Consider the following 18,547-nt stretch of genomic DNA (forward strand, 5'->3'; position numbering starts at 1 on the left):
AAGACAGCATTGAAGCAGGGTCAGCAAAATCAAATCACTGCCATTTCCATCCCTTCTTCACAGACTTTGCTTTTTCCTCTTCTACGAAGAGGGGGGCAATTCACATCAAGACAGGGGAACATCTGTTCCAGATTGGTTCAGCCAGCTGAGTCTCAGAAGAGGCAAAGTTACATGTGAATTCCTCTTCAAAGAGTCACCCTTTAAGGTCAATCATAATCTTGAATGATCTGACAGCTACAGTCCAGAAAATTATGAGAAAAAACCACCTAGCAAGACAGACAGCAAAATAAATCTAGTCATAAATAAGTCTTAGATGAGTGCCAAACTGCATGGAACAAAAGAAAGGGATTGATTATGGCAAAAAAAGTTCTGAAAGTGGATGTTCTCTTGGTAAAAATCTCCTGCACCATGCACACGCAAACCCACCAGTTTTTAGAAGCCTTTTTGTGGCACCAATATACACAACAACTGTATTAATGTAGATAAACCTTTTCCAAAAAATAAGAAGTATTTAAAATAAGTTGGCTAAGCTGATAGTCCAAGAAATTGTTTTGCATGTTCTGTCCTTAGTCTATGCACTGTGTTTGAAGTTCTGAGCACTCCTCTATACGTACTACACAGTACTTTAGGTACTCTAAAACTTGTCATTTTTCTTCCTGAATTTATTTTAGGGTACAACAGATGGGTATTTACGGTGTCAGTTAAACAACATAATAAAATTTTTACTGAGTTTGGTATTACAAAAATGTTAGATTAAATTTAAGAACTCAAACAGAAGAGGGAGTTGATCTCATTAAATTGAATTACTGACTTCCCAGGGAGCTCTAAGCTCTGCTGTGTGATTCAGGGCTCTGCACGTGTGCAATACCTTTCATGTGTGAAGTTCCAGCAGCAGCTGTCACAGACATCATATACTGTAAGTATTTCTAGACCTCAGAAGCAACTAGCATGTTTGCTCACATGATTGCAGGGTCATGTAACTCCTATATTCCCTAACGGGGTCTCCAGCATGGCAGTGAGACCTGAAAGCTTTCTTCCAACAAAAACTTTTTAACCACACCTTAGTCTTTTATAGTAAACTATGATGGGAGTGACTCTGGTAAGGGCTGGAACAGTTTTTATTTAAGAAATTATAAACACTATCATATTCAATAATGCTTTTGGATATAAACCATCACCTTGGATCATTTTTTCAAAAAGCTTGTAACATGCTGTGCTGTATTATTTTTTAGGGGGGGAACCCAAGTGACTTCATGACAAAGCCTCATAGCTCTACATGACCTAGACTGCAAGTGACAGCCAGAGAACACCTAACTCATTTTATTGTCTGGATGTAACACAGGACAAGCAAAGGTGAGGGGGGGAAAAGGGACAGACACAAAAGATGCTCATCCTCTCACCCGCACAGTGAAGTTGTAGGACTCCTGGTGTTTGTTCACCTCCAGGAATGCCATTGTCAGCCCTCTCTCAATGCGCTGGCTGAAGGTGCAGAATCCAATATCCACATTTCGAGGTACAAACTGAAGCACTGAAAACAAAGTGCAATTATTCCTACAGAAAAGTACTTCCATGAGAGAGGACAAAACAACAGAATTCACAGGGCTATCATTTTCTTCTTTCATGAAGCTCAGGACACATTCAGTGAAACACCAGATGAAAATACATTAAAATACATTTTGTGTTGCTGCAGTAAATTCTCTGCTCACAAAGACTAGGTTGAAGCAGTAATTAGATCTCTGAAAGATACTAGTAGCAAAATACTCACTGTTTCCTCTTGTATACTAAAAGACCTTCACTATATACATGTAGCTAACTTCACCTCACCTGAGCACTGAATTGGCCACACTGCAATCCTGACCACCCAGCCAATCCATGAAAATATTCAGAAAATAAAGCAACAATTATCTCTTTCTTGTAGCCTGAAATACAGGTTTTTTAGCTTGCCTAAAAGACTACATATTGGATCTATTAATGCACATTAATATTGGTTTAATAGCATCAAAACACTTAGTAAGCTATCTGTCAAATTCAGATACAGACATCTTAAAGTTCAGAAGAGAGAAAGAAAGAGCAAAAGGTAGAAAGAGTGAGTGTAGAGGAATGTGATCAGGTACACAGACCTTAACTACATGCTCATCTGTGGATTTCCACATATAGCCTTACCCAAAGAAATGCTACAGCTAGCTTACAGATCCTAACAGCAATCTTATACAAGGTTCAAACCCAAAAATACACCTCCTATCTATCTATATAGCCATGTTAAGCAGTGGAAGAAGGCATCACATCTGCATAGCTGAAGTGATGTCTTGCCATACAATTATTAACACAGCACAAACAAAACACAAAGCACATCTGAACAAAAGTACCAGGTTGACATTTATTAACTCTGCTTGTATGCTCAGTCCCTGTCACTACCTCATTACACAGCCAACCAACCAGGCAAGCAGTTTTATCTTGCAAACAGGGCCCAAAGAAGATTTTAAATGACAACACTGACTCTCAGAATCTATTACATGGGTACTATTTTGCTTCAGATTATTAGCAGTCAAACTTTGCATGAACTGCTGCAATACAGCAGCCATGGAAAGCTGAATACTACAGAAGCAATCCTCCTGCTCATGTTATACACGAGCAATCCATCCTCCTGCTCACCAATTCTCCTACATCACAACAACACAAAAAGGCAGCTTTTAACATAAATTTAATCTGAAATTGACACAAGCATTACAAAGTAGCTGCACTGTGATTTTATGAATAAATGTTTCATGGATTTTTTTTTCCTCTTCTCACCTTGAGAAGCAAGAGAAAAGGCAGAACTATTTTGCAATGTACCAAAAAGAATCCTGAAAAAAACAAAGTGATGGGGTTAACTGTTTATAATTTACCACCTCTCTGCAATGGACCTGTAAATTATGTCATTAACAAAAAGAATTAGGATTCACAGTAGAACAGAGGGTTTTGACTTGAGCTTGCATTGCAAGTGAAGGAGTGTGAATCAATAGGAAGCTACCTTTTCCCCTCTGTGTCAGGAGGAACTCACCTGTCTGAACCTGGAATCTGTTGTCTGGCACAGTGAAAGAAGGATGCAGTGAGAGGATGATGGGGGCCTCCCCACGAAGAAGACTGCTGTTCACAAGCACATTTATGACAGCTATTGCCGTGTAAACAAAGGGACCAGATGTCACCAAGAAAGCAAATTTGGGGGAAATTTTATAAACCTACAAAAAAAAAAAAAAAAAAAAGGAAAAAATCAGAAATTAAGAAAACCCAAACACATCAGTGTTAAATCTGGCAACATTTTAGACCTACATGGTCTCATGCAGTTCAAAGCCACCTCATTGAGAGGCAGGAAAATGAAATTGCTATTTTTCAAAGAGCAGCAGAAGCACAAACACAAGTGCTGTACCTTGCAGTCTCTGCTCCAGTGCATCAGAGGCAACTCCCCTGTGCCAGGTGCACCTACTGCAATCTCTTCAGCACATCACACCAATCTCAGCACTTCTTGATTTATCCCATTCCCAAAAATTAGCACTCCCCCTTGCCTACATTCCCCTGGTGTACATAACATTTCCCATACAATATTCCTGTTTACTTACTGAACTGCTTGCATAGCTTTTACATTTCAGTCATACACCACATAGTGAATGCATCCTACACCATTCATATGTGGCACACAAGGAGTAAAATACACATAACCAATGTTTAGATATCATTTCCACACTCAAGAAAACTTTCTTCCAGGGAACACTTCTATCTGCTTGTTTCAACACAGTTACCACATTACAATTCTCCTCTTCCAATTCATGTCCTGACTTTGAGTCTTCTTAAAAACCCTGAGGAGCCTTAGACATCATGTAAAAGAAATGAGACTGCAAGTTAAATATAAACCTTGAACCATGCAGACACTCTTATCCATCATTTCTCAGCCACCTAAGTAGAACAAATGGAAGGGTGTTATTTAGTTAAACATATTTCAGTCTTCCCTCCTTCAGAGAAACTCTCTCAACATTAAGAACACCTATTTCCCCACCATTACTTTCTTCCTTCCTGGTTTACTCCCCCAGTTTGCTTTATTTGCCTGCGGCAGTCACACTTCATAAGTATTTTGGGATATCCAACACGATGGCCTCACGGATAAAGAATGTAAACTAGAAACCCAGAGTTTCTGATAAAAGTGTACCTATTCACTGAAGGGATGCTAGCACATTGCAGATGCCATGCTGGTGAAGGGATGTGTTAGATACCTTCAGCTACAGGAACAGCCTTATAGAAAACCACAGTGCCACTTAAATTCTGACCCACATATTCCTTTTTGGTATTTCTGCTGTAGTATAAAGTGATGGCAACTGCTGTTGAGATGAGACAGCAAGCAGCTCTTTCCTGTCTTCTAAAATGCCTGCATTTCAGAGAGCTCATCTTCATCAGAAGAAACTACCTCAACAGCAGAAGGAAATGAGAAAAATAATCTATGCTGCTCATTATGCCTTTCTTCTTTCTTAGCCCACAAATATATGCAACATCCAACTTTTATTTTAAATGGATTTAGATCCATAAAACTCAAATTTGTTTGATATGAATAATGTGCACAGCTCCTTTCAGTTCCTCTTATCTAAAATTTTATTCTTTTATCTCATGATGAAATAATCTCTGCAGCTTCAGTTTGTCAAACAGAAACAGCAGTTAAAAATGGGTAACACATGCCAAAAGAAAGTTGCCCATTACTTGCAAATGAGACTACTTAAAAGGCAAGAAAAAGTGGAATTAGAATTACAAATCTCAGTGACAATTTGCTGGTGATTTCTGAAGCAGTATATGCTGAGGAAGAGAGGCTTGCTGCAGCCAGGATATACTTATGCACTGGAGTTGGGTATTTCAGACACAAAATCAAGCCTCTGTAACCAACTCACTGCTTCCATCTCTGACTGGTTGTGCTGCCCCACAGACAACCAGGAAAGCAGCCTTGGAATTAACTTTTTCAGCTCAGCAGCTAACACTGGTTCCCTTCTGTGCTTCACTGCATCAGAAGAGCAGCAGCAACTCCAGAATGGACATCCAAAATAAAAATCCACTTATAACAGTAATTTTGAAGTAGGCAGATTAGAACCACTACAAGTCAAAACAATAGCTATTTCTGCTTGAGATACTGAAGGGCTGTCTAGAATTAGCTCTCTTCAGCCTAATCCATATGACAGAAATAACAGACCCATGACAGCCTGATGCTGTCTACAAGCTAATTCACAGAGAAGCCTACAAAGATATCAAGGATAGATGAGCACAGCTCATGACTTTGGAATCATGATTCATGAATGAGAATAGCTGCTCTTGGCACAGCTCTAATGGTTCACAAACCCAGCCATCCATCCAACTCTCTCTTGGAAGTTTCACCTCCACTGCCAGGACAGCTGGATGCTAACAAATTAGGTGGCTGAGCCATCACATTTTAGAGTGTCACTACTAAAGTACACAAGCATGGATTTCTCATATTAAAATGTACAAGTATTTTAACTTTAATACCTTGGGCCAGAAAGCCAGAGAGGCACACAAAACTCCATGTGCAGTTTGGAGCTATTCCCACTGCAAAAGCAGAAACCTTCAGCAGAACTCTTACAACACCTAGAGTTAAGCTATCCCAGCTCCCAAGCTCAATGACTGACCCAACTCTGCTCTTCCCAGGACACAACCTAGCTCATTCCAAGCTACCCTCACAAGAGAGAGCACATCCAGCACAGAGAGACTCAGTTTACTAAGGCCAGAAGTGTATTTAGAAAAAACATGACTCTGTATCTTTTCTTTGTCCCTTATGATGGTTCCTAAGCTATTGCTATAGGAACTATATTGCTATTTGCTATTGATTATTGTCAGCTAAAATACTTGACCAGATGCATCTTTGCCACAACCTAATCCATGCCTACACTCCACTGTATTATGCTGTGTAAACATCTGGCAGAATGCATCAACAACTGATTTTCTCACCCCCACCTCATTAAGAATCCTATAAAGAGCCTGTAGAGGGTGTTTAACTTCTTGAAGATGGACTACAAAGGCTCACAGATCATAAAAATAAAATAAAGCTTCTGCTTCTAGGCACGTTAGGATCCTGAGGCAACAGTTCTCACTGGTTTTGCACACCTCTACAGAACCATCCACAACTTCAGCAGTGGTGAAGCAGAGATGAAGCCAGTGCAAGCCCACAAGGTGGCATCTTTGAAAGAAGCATTTACCTGGCAATGACCTGAACTCCACACTTTGCAGGCAGAGTTCACTGATTTGGGATTATAGGAACTGGTAGGGTAAGGACACACCACCAAACCCACATTAAATACAACAACAAAGTGGCCAAGGTAAAAATGCCAGATGCATGATAAAATTTCCAAGAACAAATGAGGCTGGCAGAAACTCTTCTCCTACTGGCATGAACTTAATGGCACCAGGGGTCCTGGCAGTGAGTCACTGCCAACACTATTTTATTTTACACCCCAGTGCAAGTCGAGAGAACATTGTCTAACAGATCCTACCCAAGTGTCATAAGCTTTACATTACACAGTGTTGACTAAAATTACTCTTACTCAGACAATGGGGTCTTATTCTTTTGCAGATGCAATATGTTGAGACCAACCAGAAAAAACTTTGAAATTTTTGGTTATTCTCACTTTGCTGTAAGGATTTTTCTGGGGAAAAAAGTGACAGAAGTTTTTTTTCATTTGGCAGGATCCTGCCTCCTCTTTTTTCCACTTCAGCAACTCACAATGTTTGAAACAATAAAGTAGCAGAGACCAAAGTTTCAACTGAAAAAGCTGAGGCCAAAAAATGTTTTAATCCTCCTTTCACTGCTAAAGTTGCTTCTTATTTAAAGTGAGCAGCAGTTATAGCCATCACTACCAAGGATTTTAGTTTTAAAGCATATATTACTCCAAGGTTAAACTTAACTGGACTGTCTCCTGATTTACTGTACATTACATCACAGCGAGGGAACATCTGTGAGCTGTAATAGGAGACACAGTAAAAAAGCAGCTTAGAGAAGTGCACTGCTTTACCATAACTTGCAAACACACAGATGGTTTCTAGGTACTTTCAAGTAACAAAAATCAGGTCTGTTTGATTAATTAAATGTAGCAAGATGGAGAAATGCTGTTTAAAATACTGCATTACATCACCACTCAACACACTGCTGTTGTAGACAGCTCTTTTTCAAACCAACAGTTCTGTTAGTATTCCACAGTTAGAGGTGAAAACATATTTGCTAGTGATTATTTTTAGTGCAAAACCCATATGATAGCAACATTCTAAAATAAGGAAAACTGATTCAGCAAAGATGTCTTTCCTTTAGATAAAAAAGATTTTCCAAAGGATGAAGCTAGACTAGCTGCATTATTTATAAAAACAGTTACTTCTCAGAAGCCTTAGGACTTCTTAGAAGCTTTCTCCCTACTGAGAGCTTTACAAGGCAATAGTAGGCATGAAAGGCAGGAAATTAAAGGGAAAAATATAAAGTGAGATAGCAAATGCTTGTTCCGATTAACCTTCAAATATTAAGTATTGGATTTTGTCCTACTGCTCTTAACAGTAGGAAGGAACCTAAGTGCTCCCATATTAATGTGTAAGGTCACTGAAAATTAAGTGTTTCTATCATTATGAACATATGACTTCTTCTTGACTATTCCAGTTTGCACAAATTGAAGGTATAATTTACAAACCAGAAGAAAAATCTCTTATACATAAAAAATATCAAAGTAGCTCACAAGCAGGTGTTGCTTAAAGGACATAAACTACCTATAATTTACAGAGGCAGCTCACTGTAGCTGAAATTTGGCTGGAATTTATAACACTCCTATCTTGACTGAGTAGTAGAGATGTACATCCTCAAACATCAGGCAGGAGTTAATTACTGAGTGCAGTGATCATGGGAGATGGCAAAATTAAAGGTACCAAGCAATTCTGTGGATGGAGAAATGCAAGTTATGTTCAATAAACTGCTACTTGAGTTAACTACAGAACAAAAATGAGATCACTGACTCACAAAAGATCATCTGGTACTGGGCTGTGACAACTAGATGCATACAGACATGCAAAACTGCAAGTGCAACTGTCCAATAATTCTACTGAAGTATTTCCTCACCACTGAAGTATCTGATTATACAATAAAGGTACCCCCAAACTACCCCTACGTTTTTTCCTCTCAGAGGGTCTGAGACAGAGGGAACAGAGTCTTTAACCCTTATTTCAACAATTGGAAGTTAGAAAACAACATTGAAATCTTGTTCAAAGATGATTCCTCGAATATCAAAGCAGAGAAAACTTTTGGAAAACCCCAGGAGTACAGCTACTCCTGTGAGGGGACTAAGAACAAGAGTTATACCTACCTGAAGGCTTAGAAATAACATCTTTTCCCCCTACTGTTTTCATCTGCCAAATCAGGCATTCAGGACTCCACCACCTCCCCTGCAAGTGTTGATGGTCTCACTTATAACATAAAATAGCACAAGGCTGTGCAGAAGGTTTCCTTTTGTTTAAAGTGCCAAGTGTGTAACCAGCTAGCAGAACAGACAGTCCTCCTTAACAGGTATTTTGAAGGGTAAAAGTTTTTCAGTTTCAATTCACCAGGCAAAGGAGGTGAGCAGTAGATGCATTCTGGATATGCATTCTGGATATCTCACCTCTAGCAAAACTAAGAAAGATCTGTCTTAGAAAATGATGGCATTCTAAAAGTAAAAAAGTTGACATCATGTTCACATTAAAAAAAAAACAACCAACCAAAACATGACTAACATTTAACTTAAAATAAAGCTCTCTCAGATACAGTATCTATGGATTGTTTGAATTACTGTTTTAGTTTCTGAACTAAACCCCTACTGTATTACATTGACCAAAGAGTACTTGCACACACTTCATACCACTTACCTCCAGCTCTACTGATCTCCTGAACTGAACTTTGAGCACTTCTCTGATGGATTCACTGACATTTCGTAGAACAGCTCTTCTGGCCAGCACTAGAAATTAATGTCAGTCAGAAAATACCTTTTAGTTTCATCTCTTAGGTTTTTATTCCAAGTTGCATTTTCAACTGTGCAGTGCATGAAAAAGCAGGTAGTGAGATCAGTTGCATCAAACAGGTAAGATGAACAAAAAGGACAGGGGTGAAGGTGTGACTGTATCCTAAAAAGTGACTGTAAAGTTTAAGGAACTGTAAGTTTATTTTCTCTTGTTTTGTTTTTCCACAGCTAATGTCTTCAGCATTCTGATAAAAGAAACTTTTAAAGAGCCCTGAGGCATTCAAATGGGAAAGTAGCAGCATATTTGGTCTGACTTGTGAGTGAGTTCGCTGTCACAACACCGTTAAAAGTTTTGTAGGCAACACATGGAATGCAGATAAGGTCAGAAAAAAGCCACAGAAAATATGCATATACTTTTCTCTTAAATAAAAAGTAAGCAAACATGACATTAATTAATGTAAGGGATACCCACAGAGTAAGAAAGAGCTTTAAAATCCCCACATCCCAATAGGTGTCATGTCTGTTACAGTCACATTTGATACTGTGACTGTGGGTTAAGCAAACAACTGGAAAGAGTCGTGTTGTCATCCTGCATTTACTTTCCATCAATAACTTGCCTACAAAAGTACTCAAATTACATTTCAAAAAAGTCTTCCTTATCACTAGCATAGCTAGATCACCTACATATCTGGAGGATGAGATTATGCTCATTCTGCTTTATTTCTTGCAACTAAGCCTTGAGAGAAAAAAATATTGCTCAGCATGAAAATGCAGCACTTCTGCAGCTGCCTTGGATTAGTTTGCTGGCACTGTTTTGTTAACAAGCTAGGAAGAGGCAGCAAAACACCAGAAAAGCAAACACAGATGCTAAGGCCATTGATTTTGAAACACACTAATGTCACTTTTTCTGGTTACAAACACACCAAATCCAATTGAAAGTAAGTATGGGAGAAGGTAAGATACAAACATAAGCTAGTAAGGTGAAATTATAAACATGGTTGCAAAACCCAAACTTTTTTTAAACCAATTCTCCTCTTACATATTACAACGTTACCTCACATGCAGGTGTTTTTTAACAAACAGCAGCAACAACTGAAAGGAGAAACTTACTCAGTCAGAACATTAAACAGTTTGGCAGAACAGAACAATGACAGTAACATTCATTTACAACCAATGAAGTGATAAAGCAGCCTCTAACTCAGAACACTGGTATCAGCAATTTTTGAGAACAATTTCACTCCCCATGCAGTGTAATGTATTTGTAACTCTCTCTCACAGTGGACTTTGTTCAAGTGAAGTCTATTATTTTTAACAGTAAATGATAAATCGATGCTTTTACAGCTCTTTGTCTAAATTTACGCCATAAGGTTCACTCAGTTAATCCAAAATCTGCAATCTGGCTAGGGGGTCATATTGTAGTGGCTTCTGAAAACCAAAATGAAAATGCTGGGAATATCTTACCCGCAGTGACTAAGTAGGCGTCGGGAACGGTGATGTCGCAGATGTACGGCTGCCTGGTGGTTGTCACAGCAGAGGTCACAAGCACCACTTCAGATGGAGTAGTGGTCCTCAGAGGGGGGGAGGAAAATGTCCCTGGGCTCTCTGTAGCACTGGTGGCAGTGGTGGAAGGAGCTGATGGATCAGCACCGGCAGTTACACTGCTCCCTGACGGAACTTCATGTGCAGGGGGAGGGCTGGCAGTCAGAGGGAATTGTGTGGGAGCAAACGACGAGGTCTCAGACAGAGATGCTGTAGGAAAGGGCGTTATGCTGATGGTGTCAGCATCCGATGCAAGGTTGTCAGGGTCTGTGGGAGGAAGGGCTGTGGGGACACTGCCCCTGCTGCCAGATGTTAAAAGCAGTGTGGGGTTAACTGTAGCACCAATATCCTCATCAGAACCCAGAGCAGTTGAAAGTAGAGATGAAGATACGTTTAAGACAGGAGTTGCTGGAAAAGTAGTAAAGGAAGAGATCAGATTTGTTTCACTGAGCAAGATGCTGCTGGTAACAGACTGGGTGTCAGAAGTGGGCAGCACCAGGGTAGGAACCACAGAGTGAGAGGTGGAGAGTGAAGGCTCCAACTGAGAGGTAGCTCCTGTGGCAGCTGAGGTAAACACAACTTCAGAGCCCAGTGGCAGTACCGAGGATGCTTCCAGAAACACAGATGACGCTGAGTGAAACTCTGATGATGGCATTATTTCAGGAACCTGTGTATCTGGAAGGGACAATGTATTTGAATGAAAGTATGATGTTTGGCCAAGATGTAACTGAGAAACCTCGGCATCAGTGGCAGAGCTGACAGTGGTAGCTAAGTCCCAGCTGGTAACATCCTCAGGAATTACTGATGTCCCAGTCAACAAGGTCTGAGGTAACAGTGTTAATAAATCACTTTGCATGACAGAGTAAGAATTTAGCATGGTCAGTGATAAAGACAAGTAGCTAGATTCAATAAGAAATGGTGTTGATAAAAGACTGGATGGAAAATCTGAAATATTTAAAGACAGTTCATCCCTTGTAGATGTCTTGCCAAGCAAAACCACGGATTCTGATGGCATTAATTCTGGCAATTCCAGCAAGGTTGTCTGACTGATTGCAAACGACACAACTGGCTCACTGGGGGTGATGGTAGAGTCCAACAGAGCAGTGGTGGCACCAGGAAGTTCTACATGAGCACTTGGAGTCAACAAAATACTTTCCAGAACAGGGAGGGTCTGGGAAACAGAGATGTTCAGTGATGTTTCCCCAGGGAGCTGATGGAAGGAGGGAGATATTGTTATAGGTGTTCTAGTGTCTGTAGTGCTTAATAAAAACATGCTTGAGTCTGGGATTTCTGCAAGTCTTGAAGAAAGTGAAACAACTGGTCTTGATGGAAAAGAAGTATCAAAAATCTCAGGTGTAGGCTCCTCTAATTCATACCCATCAGTAATTATAGTTGTAAATGCAGTTATGCCTTGTACTTCAGAGGCTCTGATGGACAAAGTTTCAACATAATCGCCTGAGCCCACATCATGTTCTGGTGCAAAGCCTGCTTCTGGCAGAAGGGAAACAGAGTCACAATACAGACAGTAACTGTATGATCTCGTGAAAGGCACTGGACTCTTGAGCTCACTGGCAAGCTCTGACTGACTTGGTATTTCTGAACCAGCAGGCAAATTTGGTGCTGTAGTGGAGAATTCATGTGTAAACAGGCTGGCATTAAGAATTGTATTAGAGTTCATGGAAATGGCAGCTGAATCAAGAGGGAAAGACACAAGTGGAAGACTATTAGGATAAAAAGCAGGCTCAGCACTGGCTGCTGAAGCTGGTGTGAGCCAGGGAATGCTTGGAGTAGGGTAAGTCCTTCGACTGAGAGATTCTGCTGCCCTGCTACTCACATGGGTGTAAACATCACCATACAGGTCTGCACGTTGCACTGTGGCAGCTGGGGCCCCAGGGCTGGTTTCACCCAGCAGCTTGAGATGGAGAGGAGATCCTTCTGAAGCACCTCCAAAAGGCAGAGCTGTTAAACTTGCATTGATGTTTTCCTGTGCCACAACTCCTGTGTCAGAAGGAATGGAAGTGAAAGGAACAGCTGTATTTGGAGGGTACAACAGCAAGTCTCTGCTTGCTGTTAGTATTTCAGGATCTGGTACAGAAGGCTTTAGCTCCATAAGAGTGTAGCTGCGTTCAGGGACAGCACTCAACGGAGTCTTCTGCTGTGCTGTTTCTGAGATATCATACAGTGAAGAAAGGACAGCTAATGAAGGTGTTAGCAACACAGTTTCTAACATTTCTCTTGATGGCTCTATTGTATTAACTGAGTGATGATCCGCTAAAACTGCAAAAGACTTCACGGGAGGAGTCCACTGTGCCTTTGAAAAGGAGCTAATAAATTCATCATCACTTAGGAGTGCCTCATTGCTCCTTACAGAGACATCTACCAATGGTGCACTTCTCCCTTCTGAAATCATGGCTGTTTCTTCTTGGCTAAGTAAAGTCCTATCAAAGGAAGTGGTAACTGATGATAAAACTGTTTGAAGCAAATTACTTTCTTGGGACTCCAAAGTACTCCTTGCTAAGGCCGTTTGTGTCCTGCTGCCTGATATGCTTTCATGCACCGTTGAGAAAAAGGAAAAATTCTGCTGTTCCAGGGATCTCTCACCTAAATCAAGAGGGAGAGAAAAACAAAAGCCAAAACACAACAGATCAGCACAAGCAGTAAGATTGCCATGAGCAAATGTCACACTGAATATTTCTGGAGACAACTGCCCAGAATTCAAGGGTGAAGACGAAGTAAGTAAAAACCCTCCACAAGCAAGTCAGCACAAATAGTAAGATTTCTTGTGAAACTCCATTCTCTGGAAATGAACAGAACAACATAAGCTCCTCTCAGAGTACTGGTATGTCTCTACAGCCTATCAGCAGCACTTCACTAAGACCCGTGGAAGAGCAGGAAGTGTCTCCCTCTTACCTGTGCAAGGCTACACTCCATGGCAACTAGTGGTCTCACAAAGCAAACACACCAGAAAGGGTAATGAGGAACAATGCAGGGGCAAATGTACATAATTTTAAGTGCTTTGCTCTCCTTTAGTATCCCTTAATTTCCTCTGATTTTATTCTTTCTTAATTTTAAGGTCACTAGAAGTTCTACTCTGTTTCATGGACCAGATCCTCCCTCTCATATCAGAAATGAGTGACAGCAGAGATGAGGAGGGGTTCCCTTTTTTATAAGGCAAATGTATCAACAGGAAGAATTTGCTAAGATGTTGTGACATGTTTGTAACATGTTATTATTATATTGTCCACCATTCATCTGAAGTCTGGCCTGTTAGCAGTCACTGACAAACTGCTTCATTACACACTTGCTATGTTTACTCACAGCCCTCTATAGGATTGCTGTCTTTATAGGCCACCTTTATAAAGCTTTCACTCCTTTAGTTTGCAGAGCTCAAGTAGTAATGGCCAGTTTCAAACACAAAGGAGAAAAAGTTGAGAATTCACCACATATTTCAACAAACAAAATACTCTTCTGTCTCAAAAAGCATTCTTAGAGAGAATGAGAATGAGGTTACAGAGAAGATCTGTATATAAGCTTTCCCAAGAACAGATGAGTTTGGCAGAGAAAAGGCTGATTACTTGCCTGAAATGTTGAGATTGGATTAATAGCATTCAGAGCTGAATTATTAAAGGAAATCACAGAAAACTGCAGCAGAATAGTTTTCAAGGGTACACACAAAGCATTCATCTTTAAGTTATCTATTATGCATGATCACCCTATTATACAATGGGAGTGTCCAGGCAGAGCTGCTGGAACCCACTAGCAACACCCATTAACAAGGCTGGAGGGGCAGGAATCACATCCAATTAAACCACCAGGGACCAGTTAAAGTAAAAACAAGCATACACATTACAAAGCTCTGGACAAATGATACAGTACACAGCTCAACTGCAACTACAACTGTAACCCTTTAGAGGATGCCTTGAACTCAGTAACTCACAGAAAATCCTGCAGGAATAGCTCACCTGTCTGTTTTCCAGTGTCTAACACCACTTTCCAGAGGTGATAAACTACTGCACCTATCCCCTTCTCCCGGTCTGTCTGCTGAACTCCTTGACACAACTTTTCAAGTGCTGACACACTGACTTGATAAATTTTGAAGGTGCTGACAAGAAAAGTAAAACTAGGAGAGTTAATGCTTACCACTGATCACACCTAACTAAGTTAATGCTGTGATTATATCCTTTTTATTACAAACTCCATGCACAATGTTTTGTAGCATAACAGATACTATTCTCTCAAGCAGTCCCAATCCATTTTTTTCCTCCTCAAACTCACTGTAGGCATTACCAGCTTTATGATGATAAAATTGTCTCTTGTTCTTGTCTCTTGTTCTTCACCTGAGAGCCTTACAATGCTCTCAGGTGAAGAACAAGAAGACAAGAAAAAACACTCTTGTAAAAGCTGTGTAAGACAAGTAAACAAGTCCATCCTCAACCTCTTCAACAGAGGTCAGATGCTTGAACACGACACAGTGCAGAACAGTGCAGCCACCATGGAATAACAGCTTTCACAAGGAGTTAACATGAGTACAAAGACAAAGCAGCTTCCAAGAAGCACAGAACCAAAATGTACCCTGACACAGCTCTGCTAGCTGACCAAAAGTTGCTTAACTTTTTTTTCATTGCTAGAAGCCTCCCTGGCCTCATTTTTCTTTGACTTGGGCTTCCAACCTTTACTTTTCTCTTTGTGACATTCTGAGTAAGCAGGGAGTTACTAAAGGAAGACTTACAAGGCTATGAAGCGAACATTGTCAAAATGAATCACTTCTCTCCCTATATGCATGTGCATTTCCTTTTAGGCAGCCCTGTAAAATCCTGCCCAGCTTGGTACTTGGACACCTAACCCTTGCTTACAGTGAATTCCATGTTGCAGACAAATATGGTAACAGAGAAGGTTACTCCTTGTTAACCACAGCTTCATGTTGTAAATCTCTGCAGCAGTACATAAGGCAGCTGTGACAGCTTCAACATAATGAGCATGGTGAATACAGCTGACAGTTAATAGGACCAGACAGAGCTGAATACTAATTATAACTGCACTTTTGATCAGGTATCTCCACAAATCTTCGACTCAAAGCTAGAGGTGATGCCACAAAAACAACTCTACTGCCTATCTATGCCTATGCTGTGCACCATCTTCCTTCACCCACACAGAGCCACTTTATTTTTGTTCAGCTTGACTGGGGAGCTGGCACATGGCAAGATCCTGCTGGAAGTAAGTAAATGTCACAGAAAAGATGTTCTGAAGAGTTAAGTGCATAACCCTAAGCTGTCCAACAGATATGCAGGCAACGCTTTAAATTCTTTCTGACTTTAGAATATAGTTTTTAAATTTTTTGGATGGTCTGATAATATTTTTTCCTTGAAAGACAAAGGAATAGTAAATAATTATTTAATCACAAACTTGTGCCTTGCCTCTTAATGTAAAGAATCTTGCCACTGATGGAGGAAGGAAAGAACACAACTTCTGAAATAAATGCTTCATTTTTGGAAAGAAAACATACAGTGTCTTGAAAAAGTTACAAGCTCTAAGACAAAGTAAGAGCACTGTTACCTACAGTAAGTAGAGATGAGAAAAATTCACCTACGCATTCAGGATTTTGAAAAAAACCTACCAGCAAGTTTACAAGTTGATGTTCCACCCTATTTACTTTGCTCAGTGTTTCAGGAGCGGGGAGCATTAGTGATATGCCATTAATAATACAAATTAGTGTTTTCTGTCAACTCCACAGAACAGTGCACCACTTGAATAGCGCTTGTCAGGACTGAGCGTGCCTCTCAGGGAGAGCAGATGGGACGCGTGGCAGATGTGTTTGGGAGCAGCCAGACAGCCCACAAAGAGGCAGGAAAAGCAAAGGAGAAAGGGAAGGAGGAGAAGGCACACCACAGCATGACAATCAGCGCAGAGTGGCCGCTCTGGCTGCACCGTGGGACAAAGGAAGCAGACAGATTGCACATGTTCTGGTGCATCTCAATGCCACGGCTGCACAAAGCTATTGATGAATATCAACGCTGACTTGTTTGTTTGCACAGCTGTTACTGTCGGGTGACGGTTCCCCGTTCCCGTTCAGATGGGCTCACATCAGACAAGCCAAACTCCACCAGGCTGATAACATTATGAAAAAGAATAGATAGCTTAGGGAACAAAGCTGTGATCCCAAGCTACAGTAAAGGCGAGGAAAGGCAAGCACTAGTGGCAGGGGCCACAGGAGTCACAGATGGCACCCCTACAATGCCACAGCTCAGACAATGACATTGGGACATGGGAGGAGCAATAACATAGGAAATCTGCTGGTGGCCTTGGGGTGGCAAGCTCTCTGCTGCTCCTGCTGCCCCCCAAAACTAGCTGGCATCACAAGCAATTCACAAGTAATGAAATCAGTCACTGAACTGAGCAACCCCTGAAACTGCCAAATCTGAAATTACAGAAGCACAGCCGTGGCCTGCCAAGGCTGCTGCAGATGTGTGAATTTGGGAAGGACAGAAGTTTCTCATGACTACAGCAAAGGACTGCTACAGTCCACAGAGCTCTTTGGTGACAAAAATATACCATGTCTGCATGCCAGAAAACTACACAAGTTCATAAACCAGTAACTAGACTAGTCATTTTTCCAGATAGCAATTAGAGGGATGCAGATTGCATCTTTCCTGTAGCTGCAGTGCTAAAAAGTAATGTCTAGTCTATAACCTGAAATAAATAAAAGAAAGGATGATTTAAACATATATTTGTAAGATATATGTATATATACATGTATATATACATAATACATGTATACTGATATGCTTTTCTATATTCTTCATTTATAACAAATATACTTCCATGTATTTTTTAAATGCAGGATCCAGATGTAACCTCACCTCTGTCACTGATGCCTCATGTGACTTCGAAAAAGTTGCACCACTTTTCTGGACCCTGCTGTTAAGATATGGCAAATGTACATTACCACAATTCTCAGTATTTACTAAAAAGTCAGTAATTTTTAATATTATCATGATATTAAATCATACACAGGTACAGGCATGACAACAAAGAAAGGAAATCTTTACTTGTAATAAAAATTAAACCTTAACAATAGAACCAGTAATTTTTGTTCTGTTATTTCTGAGAAACTAAGTTATGAATAATAAAGTTTGCAAACAACAGAAAGTGCCAGCAGACTAGCAGCAAGAGTTCAAAACATGTATCACTTAAAAAAAAATCTTCAGTGTACTAAAACAATGACCAACAAAATTAAATTTTAGTAGCTATGTTTTTAGGGCAAGCAGAAAAATTGCTCTTTTACTGCTGCCCATTGTTCCAAACAGATGCATTTTAGGTAGAAAGGCAATCCAAATACTGGATTGCCTACATACAGTAAAATATTACAGTAAAATTCCTGACTAAATACATAACAGCAGCTCCCAAATCATTAAAATTAAAGCTATGAGCTCACTAGGAATATTCACCACTTGAAACATTTACCTGATTATGGGATGGAGCAGCATATCCCATTTAAAGGAAGTTTTTGATAACATATATTTTAACTTTTTCTTCAAGAAATGGGTAGCAGGGAATTGAATGCAGCGTAGGACTCAAGACCACCCAAGGGTAGAAAGAATGATAGAAGCAAATTTATCTTTAAAAAATCTTAACTCGTCCTCCTACAGCTTAACACTTAATAACTTCCTAATTCATTTAACAGGATTTAGTACAGCTTCCACCAAAAGAGCTTGTATGCATTAGGTCATTGCAAAAAATTTATATAGTTCCCTTGTGTAAGCCTCTAACTAAATTTCTTAGGTGTCTGGCTTGTAGGAAAATACCAGTCACAGAAGCATGTGCAGACGAAAAGCTGTCTGCTTTCTTCTCTGGGAGGCATTAAGCACGGATTGAACAGCGACAATAATTACCCCTGGCACACAAAAGCCAGGGAGAGGAGGGGATGGGAGCCTGAACTGTCCCTCCCTTCCCAAGCTCCAGCTCACAGCTGCTCTGCAGGGCTCCCTGCACATTTTGGAAGGTTCTGGTCCCTGGAGCAC

At 40.4% G+C, this 18,547-nt stretch overlaps 1 protein-coding gene across 2 annotated transcripts in view; it reads right to left on the bottom strand.

The window, feature by feature from the left end:
* KIAA1549 (KIAA1549 ortholog) overlaps window positions 1–18,547 on the bottom strand; it is a 141,768-nt gene that overhangs the window by 60,125 nt on the left and 63,096 nt on the right. The window contains exons 2-5 of one of the 2 annotated variants that reach the window (XM_050987308.1): window positions 10,452–13,130; window positions 8,899–8,987; window positions 3,041–3,218; window positions 1,401–1,528 (exon numbers count right to left, since the gene is read on the bottom strand). In XM_050987308.1, the coding sequence (XP_050843265.1) occupies window positions 1,401–1,528; window positions 3,041–3,218; window positions 8,899–8,987; window positions 10,452–13,130 (3,074 nt within the window). Of the gene's footprint in view, window positions 1–1,400; window positions 1,529–3,040; window positions 3,219–8,898; window positions 8,988–10,451; window positions 13,131–18,547 lie in introns of those variants that run through there. The other variant, XM_050987309.1, reaches the window with a different exon arrangement.

This window comes from Serinus canaria, chromosome 1A (assembly GCF_022539315.1).
Source record: "Serinus canaria isolate serCan28SL12 chromosome 1A, serCan2020, whole genome shotgun sequence".
Taxonomy (NCBI): Eukaryota; Metazoa; Chordata; class Aves; order Passeriformes; family Fringillidae; genus Serinus; species Serinus canaria.